This window comes from Lissotriton helveticus, chromosome 3_1, assembly GCF_964261635.1.
Source record: "Lissotriton helveticus chromosome 3_1, aLisHel1.1, whole genome shotgun sequence".
Classification (NCBI taxonomy): Eukaryota; Metazoa; Chordata; class Amphibia; order Caudata; family Salamandridae; genus Lissotriton; species Lissotriton helveticus.
The window spans coordinates 1278778603-1278788096 of record NC_136061.1 but is presented as its reverse complement, the minus strand read 5'-3'; the positions used below and the strand labels follow the sequence as shown (position 1 = coordinate 1278788096).

At 51.1% G+C, this 9494-nt stretch overlaps 1 protein-coding gene across 1 annotated transcript; it reads right to left on the bottom strand.

Moving 5' to 3' along the window:
• Positions 1 to 1007: 1007 nt before the first annotated feature.
• LOC144824945 (uncharacterized) lies at positions 1008 to 5755 on the bottom strand. Its single transcript, XM_078683888.1, has 2 exons — positions 5142 to 5755; positions 1008 to 1643 (listed from the first exon to the last, which is right to left on the bottom strand). Exons 1-2 carry the CDS (start codon positions 5638 to 5640, stop codon positions 1042 to 1044), a joined length of 1101 nt encoding a protein of 366 aa, XP_078540014.1. The 5' UTR covers positions 5641 to 5755; the 3' UTR covers positions 1008 to 1041.
• Between the last annotated feature and the right edge of the window lie 3739 nt (positions 5756 to 9494).

The following is a 9494-nucleotide window of genomic DNA, read 5'->3' as shown; positions in this document are numbered from 1 at the left end:
AGACCGTTGCTGGGCGCACTGAACATTAAAATCAGGTGGAACAATGTTTGTGTGGCCTCCTGTAGCTGATTGTGCATTGAAAAGAAACAGGTTGTACAAGAAGAGATGCCCAACATAACAAATTGAAGATAAAAATATTTCGCTGAGTGCCCGGTTCACAATGAAAACATCAGAAATTTTTCACGCCCATAAATAGCACAACTTACATGCGGACACATACATTTTGTTTGTTAGGCAAAGGGAGATCAGTGATTTACCCAGAATCAGAGGATGTTTGGCATCGTTACCGAGACTCGAACCCTGATCCCCAGGTCCGATGTTGCCCTAGCCGATAAGCCAACTCCTCGCTACGGTTGCAATTAACTTTTAGGTTTGTATATTACCGGACAAGCTCCTGCTTCCGCTTGGAACTCTCCCCGACTGCATTCATTTCCACGAAGCATTGGGAGGGAGGGCGAGGGGTGGGAGAAACGTAGACCAGAATTGTTTTGAGTGTGAAAAAGGCCGCTTTATTAGGAAACAGGTGCACATTACAAATATAAAACCTTGGCAACGCCTTACAAAACTATACCTCACTAAATAAATAATTAACTACAAACCCCGCCCCCCACCCCCTCCCCTAAAATTCTTTGACCCCTCCCCCACCCAACAATACAGCATTAAAACATTACAACAACATTATAAACATAACATCATCAATAAACATTACGTCATTAATCCAATCATTACGTCATCATTTAAACCCCTTATTTATCAAACCCCAATCACATATTGAAAGCCAGGCCCTCTCTAACCATAAACCCTGCCTGACCCTTAACTCCTGCCAATACCCCCCAAAACCTGAACGGTCAAACAATGACCAACTTCCCCTGAACCTGTCAATCAAAGAATCAATCCAATACTCATCAAACAATCTACCATAAACAGCACCGGGGCAACCAAAAACCCCGCCACCCAGAAAGGTAGGAGGGGGAGAGAAACTACACCACCTCCCTTTCTGCCCCCCCAACCGGTAAACTAAAAAACAGAACCGAACCAACATTAACGTTGCATAGCTAGCGAACGCGCCAACACCTCACGTAACTCTAACAAGTATAGGTCCATACCCACTCCGGACAGGTGAACACCATCATCTCTGAAAAATTCCACTGTCTCAAACTTAATTTCCCTATGGGAAATCCTGCTAAAACCAAGACCACGGCAGCAGCGCGAAACCTCTGAGTTTACTTTCTTCCTAGCCCTGTCAACCGCCTTGGGGTTGACCGCTCCTCTCCAGATCCTACGCGGTATTAATTCAGTCCAAAATACATGGCACCCAGCCCAAAGCTCTTTGATAAGGCCCAAATCCTTCTTAATAGCTCGAAGTAACACTACACCTTTGGTAGCACAAAGATCGTTTTCCCCGAGATGGATGACCAGAATATCAGGACACAGCCCGCCCACCATATTGTTGTTAAGACAAGGGATTAACTCTCTCCAGAGCATCCCACCTTTCCCCTTCCAAACCACATTGAACATACGAGCGTTAAAACCCAGAAGTTCTCCAAAGTAACTCTGTGCCGCCTGGACTCGGGCCCACTTCACGAAGGAATGCCCAACTATCCAGACTGTCACCACAGGAGAACGAGGCCCAGCAACAGATCCTATAAAAGAAAACAGAGTTAGAGCTCATGGGAAGGAAGATGACGCATGCGCCTCCTCCGCTTGACTTCTCACGTAGCGCTGAAAGCAGTTTGAAGACCAACGCCCCAGCCTCATGATATCCCTTTGAGTCCAACCTCTGTTAAAGGCTTCAGTTGCAGCCCCAATCTGGAATGAATGTGTCCCATATAGGCTCCCATCCAGACCCAAGTGTTCCAACGCTTTGCGCAAAACCATGCGGAATTGGTATGCTGTAACCAGGGTGCCATCAATATGCTGAAAAACGAGTACATCATCACCACCCCCACACAAAGAGCGCCAGCGCCGCGCTAGTAGTAAAGGGCAAGTAAGCCGTGGGGCACGCGCCTGCAACCACACACCCTTCCCCTTCTTAGTCTGATCAGTTTTGGAGCTGGCTAACCATATATGTACCCCTTCATCCGAACAAAAAACATCCCGCCAAAATAGGCCACACTTGCATTTCGAGCCTAACAGCTCCCAAACCCTAAAAGCTCCAAAAAACATGAATGCCATTAACATGGAAAATAAGCATGACTCAAAGTCATCAGAACAAACCTCAGGGAGAACAGTTATCAAACGTGCCAGAATCTGCCAAGATAAAGGAGCCCTGAGTCTACTGGTGTGCCCTTGCTCTCTGGCCCAACCCTCAAGCATCCTCCTGCCAATCTCCCCTGCTGACGGAGGGTAACCCCATAGCAACTTACCCATAAATGCTACCCCTGCTAATTTACCTGCAATGGTCACCTTAGTCAGCCCTTTGTCCATGAGATCTAAAATGAAGTTCACGACATCCTCAGAACGGCGCCAAACCTCCTCACGCCTACAAGCGCCTGACTCCAGAAATTCCCTCCAGGCCAGAGAATAAGCAGAACGCGTGGACACAGACAAAGAACCTACCACCAGTTGTAAGACCCGACGTTGCCTACGTGCCACAGATAAATCGGCATCGGGGTCGGTGCTTGGTCTGCCTCCCTCGCCAGTCCACGGAATCTCCCCCACTGTGAACGAGACAGAGCATCCGCAATGTCATTGTCCACCCCCGGAATGTGCAAAGCACGAAAGTGAATGTCGTGTTTCAAACAACCCAGCACAAAGACTCTCATGAGCTTCAGGACCTGTTCATCCCTGGCAGACTGGCGGTTAACGATCTCAACTACAGCCATGTTATCCACACGAAAAAGCACCTTCTTGTGTGCCAAGACCTCCCCCAATAGGGTCAACGCCACCAGCAAAGGGAAAAGCTCCAAAAATGTAATGCTGCGACCGCCATTCAACCACTCATCCGGCCAACGTTCAGCACACCATCTACCATTCCAATACAGCCAAAAACCATCACTGCCAGCAGCATCTGAAAACATTTGCACGTCCCACTGGAAGTCAACGTCCCGTACCAAAGGAACACCATTAAAAGAAGAGAGAAAAAATTTCCACATTCTCAAATCCTCTTTGACACCAGCCGACAAGCGAACCCGATGGTGAGGCAAATGTTGACCTGCAAGAGCCCTGCCCAATCTGCGACAAAACGTCCTGCCCGCTCTCACAACCCTGCAAGCAAAATTGAGATGGCCTAGTAGCACCTGAACATCTTTCACCAACACTTTCCTCTTTGATAACATGGTTTCAAGCAACTCCAACATTTTCACTTTTTTATCCTCAGGCAGGCGAGCACACATTGCCACAGAATCAATTTCAATTCCTAAAAAGGACAAGACCGTTGCAGGACCCATCGTTTTCTCGGGAGCCAGAGCAACTCCCAGATCCTCCATGAGCCCTTGGAAAGTGTCCAGAGCAGACTGGCACTCCGTGGAGCCCGGGGACCCGACAAAGAAAAAGTCATCCAGGTAGTGCGTTACCAGTGAGTGACAGGACTGATGAGTAAAGTACCATTGTAGAAAAGTACTAAAACACTCAAAAAGAGCACATGAAATGGAGCAACCCATTGGCAGAGCTTTGTCCACATACCATTGTCCTGAAAAATGTATGCCCAGGAGACACCAATCATCCGGGTGGACAGGCAACAGCGGGAAGGCAGATTTTATATCACATTTGGCCTTCTCAGCGGCTGCGCCCGCGGTCACAACAAGTGACATGGCAACGTCAACCGAGGAATAAGAGACTGAAACTGCCTCTGGGTCAATAAAATCGTTGACAGCGACCCTTCAGGCCATGATAAGTGTTGAATAAGCCTGAATTGTCCCGGATCTTTCTTCGGGACCACTCCAATGGATGATATTATTAAATTAAGGATCGGCCAATCATGAAAAGGGCCAGCCATCCTTCCTTCATGTACTTCTTTATTTAGCTTGTCTTGCACCACTGTGCCATGCTCAGATGCTGATTTCAAATTAGCAGACCATCTCCTCCCCCTGGAGCCCATGTAACCCAGTCGGAAACCAAATTCAAAACCATCCAACAATTTTTTCTTTACTTCTTCATCTTCGTATTCCTGAAGCGCAAGGCGCAACCTCTCTAACTTAACCGGTGTATGAGCCCTTGGACCCAACACCCTTAGAACCTCTGTATCCCCTTCCCCCTGAAAACTGTGAGGGCGTCCCTGAACCCCTTGTACTCGCCTGTGTTCCCTGTTGGCTTCCTGCTGGCTGGTTATCCCAGCATTTGGAAAATGGGTGTCTCCTACCACAGCCAGAGCATTCATGTTTAAACTTACAATATTCTCTGGTACAAGAACCCTTGTTAAACTCCCAGCATGCGCCGATTCCCGACTGTGTGGTTGAAGTAGCTCCCACCCCTCCCCGGGTGGGCTTGTCCTGAAAGGGCCGGTAAACTAAAGGGAAGCCACTTGCTGTAAAAATAGTCTTTCCCCCTGATGCAGACCCCATGGTATGCTGCCATAAGTCAAGATCTAACTCGCCCCACTTGGCCTCTTGATCCCAAGCCATCCTGGCCCTGAACCCCTCATCATATTGGGACCAAGCAAACCCCCCCCCCAGTAATCTGCGCCTTGCGTATAACATCCATATATTTAAAAAGAGACACGCTGCGCTCTGGAAACTTTTCACAGTATACACTCGCATAAATAAGGAATGCAGCTGTCCAATTTTCAATGTTTAAAGGGACTCTAGGACGTTTTGCCAACTCAAACTCCTCTTCCTTAGACCCCTCTTTGGACCGGACTTCCCGGTGTAGGAGCTTAAGAAGCTCAACATACTCACCGTTCCAAATACGTTCTTTTGTAGTCAACATCAAATGAGCACCCAAAGGCTTTGTGACCCCCATATAAGGTAACTTTTTGATTTTCAATTCTTTACTGGCCAATGGCTCTTTAACTGTACTGGAAGCACCAGTGTTAGTACCACTCTCCACTTTACCAGTGACTTCCACAACATCATCAGTGCCCACAGCAGTGTCCTTCACGTAACGACCTTTGAGCAACCTCCCCCCACCCATAATAACATCGGTTTCCCCTCCTGTGCCCACAGACACCATAGTAGGTTTGGCCTGTGCAGCTAACTGCTCACCTGGCAACAGAGAGACCACTCTCGAAGGCTCCGCCCGTGGCGCTGAAGTCAATGTGTCCTGTCTGCGAGGCGCCCTGAACGATGGGCCGTGCTCTCTTCTCACTTGCACTTGACTCTGTACCACTGGAGCCTGAAAAACACTATCAGAGACATGAGAGGGCACCCCCCCCTCTACGTCCCGCAATTCTCCTTCCTCAGGACTATCTTCGTCATAGTCCAAAACCACTGAATCAATACCAGTAGGCAACATATCACCACGGGTCTTACCTAACCCGGTATCAACAACAGTACATTTAAATGTTTTTGAAGAACCTCCAGGGGGGGGAGCAGACTGTACACGCCTGTAGCTCCCTTTGCGTTGACTCTGCGGCTCCATAGCCGCCGGTAAGGTAGGACACCTGTACCTGCTACTCGATGGGGCCAGCGGGGTCACGCCGGACCCTCGTGTGCTGGCCGCGGCGGGCTCCCTCGGTGGAACAGAGAGGGCCGCGCTAGGCATTCTCCTCGCTTCACCTTGGCGAAAGTGGACTGGACCGCGCCCTGCCAAGTCTGGACCGCCGCACCTATTCCTATCCTGAAAAGAAAAAGTTTGGACTGGTGTGCTAGGGTCCCTGAATACAACGTCGGACACAGACCTTGCCCCCTGCAACGTAGGACCAATAACCATCCCATGAAACCTATCCAAAGAACGCCCTCTAATGCAGCCCCTCAACGGCACCCCTCTGACCGGCGAGTCACCTATCACCTCTTCATCATCACTCTCATCCAAGTCAACCTCCCTCACCGCTGAAGAAGAAGCCAGAAGAGGAGCCCCTGCACCCCTGACTTGGGCCTCACCATCCTTCTGCAAACCCCGCTGCGCCAAACCCGCAGAACCAAAATGCTCCCAACCAGGAGAACCATACATGAAAGAGGGGCCTACCGCACCCCCAGACCAATAAGGAACAGTCTCCATAAAACCCTGCCCATGCCCACTAGTTACCTTTGTGAAAGCCCTATCATGTACTGGTGCCATGTCAGAGGAACCAACACCTTCCACTCTCCCTAACACCGGATGGCAGACCCCTGTAGAATAACCCACCACTGGCCTTCCAACATTAGCATCATAAGAAAAAGATCTCTGGCCTACCTGTGACCGATCCCTGCCCACCCACTGACAACGATCATCAACACCTAACAGGCCCAAAGACACTGTATCCCCAGTCTTTGAAACATTCAAATCCAAAGGAGCACCAGAAACGGAACCCCCCACTCCCATTTGGGCCCACTCCCCCTCTCCCCTGGATCCCCCCCCCACCGACAATGCAGCACCCACTGAAGAACCAGGAGTGGAAAACAATAATGGGCTACCCACATTACCCCCAACATCCACCATACCAGTATCAGCAACCTGTCCAGAAACTACTTGACCAAAAGCAGGTGCCAAGCCCCCTGAGCCCAACTCAACATGAGATACCACCATGCTCGCATCCCACGTCTCCCCAGTCTGCCTCTCATAAACAAAATGCCTGGAAGGGGTTAACAACATTCGAGGTGCCGCCTCAGGCACAAACTGAGACTCATCGACAGCCCACTCAACATTATGCCCACCGGGCACCATCCGCTCCTGGCCGGCTCCTTGCACAACAAATGGGACAGAGCCTCTGCGCGCACCACGCGCAGAGACTACCTCCTCAGGCTGCACGCGCCGCTCGACCAGCGGGTCCGAAGCGGAGCGCTTTTTGCTCCCTCCCCGGCCCCCTCTTCCCCGCCTTCCCGACGGTTTGGAACTGACCCCAACGGGTCAGGTAAAGCCAGGGCTCCCGCCCGCACAACCGAGGGGGAAGGCAGCCTACCCCCCGACACCTGCGCCTGCCCCACCATAGCGCCGGACATGCCCGGAGCTCCCCCCGCCCCCACCACAACTCTTACCTGTGGCGCCGGAGCGGGAAAAACCTCCCTCCCGCCCTCACCAGAAGCGCCGCATACCGCCGGAGCTTCCACCTCCCCTGCAGCTACACGCGCCAACCGCTGAGGGGCCGGCTTCCTCGTACGGGACCGGCCCCTTTCGCTTACCTGAGCGGAACGCCGTTTTTTCGGCGAAGAGCACGCCATGACAGCGGCGGTCACGCCAGCAGAGGCCTGGCGCTGGGGGCGCGCCGGCCCTCCTTCCACCAGCAAGTCCATGCGACCTGCTTCCGCCAACAGCCTCATAGCCTCACGAACACGAGAATCCTCCATTATCCACAAGTACAAGATAATATCACAAGGGAAAACTAGTATTCTACCACTAATCTCCACAAGACGACAAAAACGCTAACATCCCTCCTAGCCACCAGGTCACCAAACCTAAAATGGTGGCTAGGAGGCGGGGACAGGAAAATTTATAATTGGGCTGGCCAGTCCTACTAGGCCAGCCCAATTCCAGAACATTCTGGCAGCTACTAGTTGAAAACCCCTCGCAGCCCTGCCAAAAAGCCTGGGGGAGGAGACCTCCCTTCGGTCAGCTCCCTCCCCCAAGCCCCCCTTACCTCGGAGTAAAGAAAAAGGAAAAGAGGAGACATCGTTTAGGTTACGTATCTTGTGCTACTGCATTTGTAGCGCCGCTGGTGCTTGATGAGCCTTGTGCTAAATCAGCGACACCGGTAGGCACAGGAAGACTCACCTAGCGACTACGCTGTGAGGCCCTCTCCTTTCCTCCATGCGCACAGACCCAGCTACACTGTAATTCCTCGCTGGTCTGCTGCCGCCGGAGCTGTGGGAAGAGGACAAAGAGGGTTAGTTCCGCCTCCCCCGAGGCTTTTGTACCCTCGGGGGAGGGAAGGTCGACCCTGGCTCCCTGCTGACGTGGCTCTCCCCTCTCATATTTCTTCGAGGCCATCTCTGCCGGCTCCCGCCCCCGGGTCCCACTAAGGGCGCCATGCCCCTAGGTGCGGGTGGCGCCATTCATTCTCTAATGGGTGTTGGTGGCTGAGACCTCTTTTGCTACTGTGAGACTGTGCCGGACGGCCCGGACCGATTATCTCAAGTATAGTGACTGGGGTAGGGTGGTGGTGGGTGGGTCAGCCATACCGTTTCAAAAACATACAGTGGTCATTGCGTGTTCTAGTCTTTCTGATAAGTTTCGTCCTCTCATTTTTCTTACACGACACACGTCACTCTTTCTGAATCTACACACGGACTCTCCAGGGCGACCCACCAGAAAGCACTCGGCCTCCCTCTACACACAGACAAGCGAAGAGGAGGAACGGGAGAATGGGGGGTGCGTTTTCTCACTTACTCGCGTTGATGAAGTACAGACGGGTTGTTTCCTTTTCTTCACCATCTGTTCCTCTAGTTATGAGGCACTTTCACCGACGCTCCCACGCACAGCACACGCTCTGCCCAGATACGACGCCTAATTAGATGCGTGCTGATTCGGTCACGCAGGCACTGATTGCAAAAGTTTTAAGAAAAAGGAGGCACAATTAACCCACCAAAGAGAGTAAGGAGAGAGGAAAATGAGGGAGGGACGATGGGAGTGAGGAAGAGAAAATAGGGAGGAGAGAATAATGTTAAGAAGCATGAGAGGGCTGAAAGAAGAGAGGAACGAAATGGGAGGGGGCTCTCGGGCGCAAAGAACGAAAGCGGGAGAGATGAAAAGAGAAAGAAAGAGAGGAGCAAAGAAAGAGAAGGCGATAGGAAGGAATGAAGGACATGGGGAAACGAAAGGGCCGAAGAGGCAAATGAAGTAAAAGGGAGGAGCTAAGTCAGAAAGGGGGAGACGGGACGAAGAGAGAGAGAACATAAGGGGATACAGGGAGAGAGGGAGGGATGTGGGTAAAAGCGAAGGAAACGAAGAAAGAAGGGAAGAAGGAAGCGTAGATATGATGAAGGAAGAAGGGAGCAAGGAACGCAATACAGAAGCGAGGTAACAAAGGGAGGTGGAAAGGAAGCATGAAGCCGAAACGAATGATGAAAAGATGGAAAGAAGATAAGAGGAAAGGGACAGCGACTACAGAGAAGAAATAAAGGAAGAAGAGCCACAAGGGAGGTAAAAGTCAACAGGAAATGGGTGCAAAGTTAGTTAGGGAGGAAGAGGGAAAATGAGGAAGACTAGGAGAGGAAGGGCGGTGCAGAGGAAGCGCCGAGAGAGGGGTGATACAAAAATAAAGGAGAGCACGAAGGTAGCGTGCAATGCAAAAGGAGAGGTAGATACCAAAGAAAGGAAGAAAGGGGGGAAAAGAAAGGGAGGAAAGGATCGAAGACAGAAAAACTGAACGAAGTGAGGCACGAGAAGGGAACGGAGGACATAATTAAGAAAGGGAAGATATTATATAATGGAATATTCAATGCAGTTTGTTCACAATTAGTGAGGAAGGTGTGATGGAAGGT

Bases quoted from the DNA above. Each gene is read 5' to 3' on its own strand.
- LOC144824945 (XM_078683888.1), bottom strand. From the start codon at position 5,640: ATGCCTAGCGCGGCCCTCTCTGTTCCACCGAGGGAGCCCGCCGCGGCC. The intron at 1,644-5,141 runs GTGAGCAGTTAG...TTTCTTTTATAG, and splicing joins AGTGGTCTCTCTGTTGCCAG to GATCTGTTGCTGGGCCTCGT.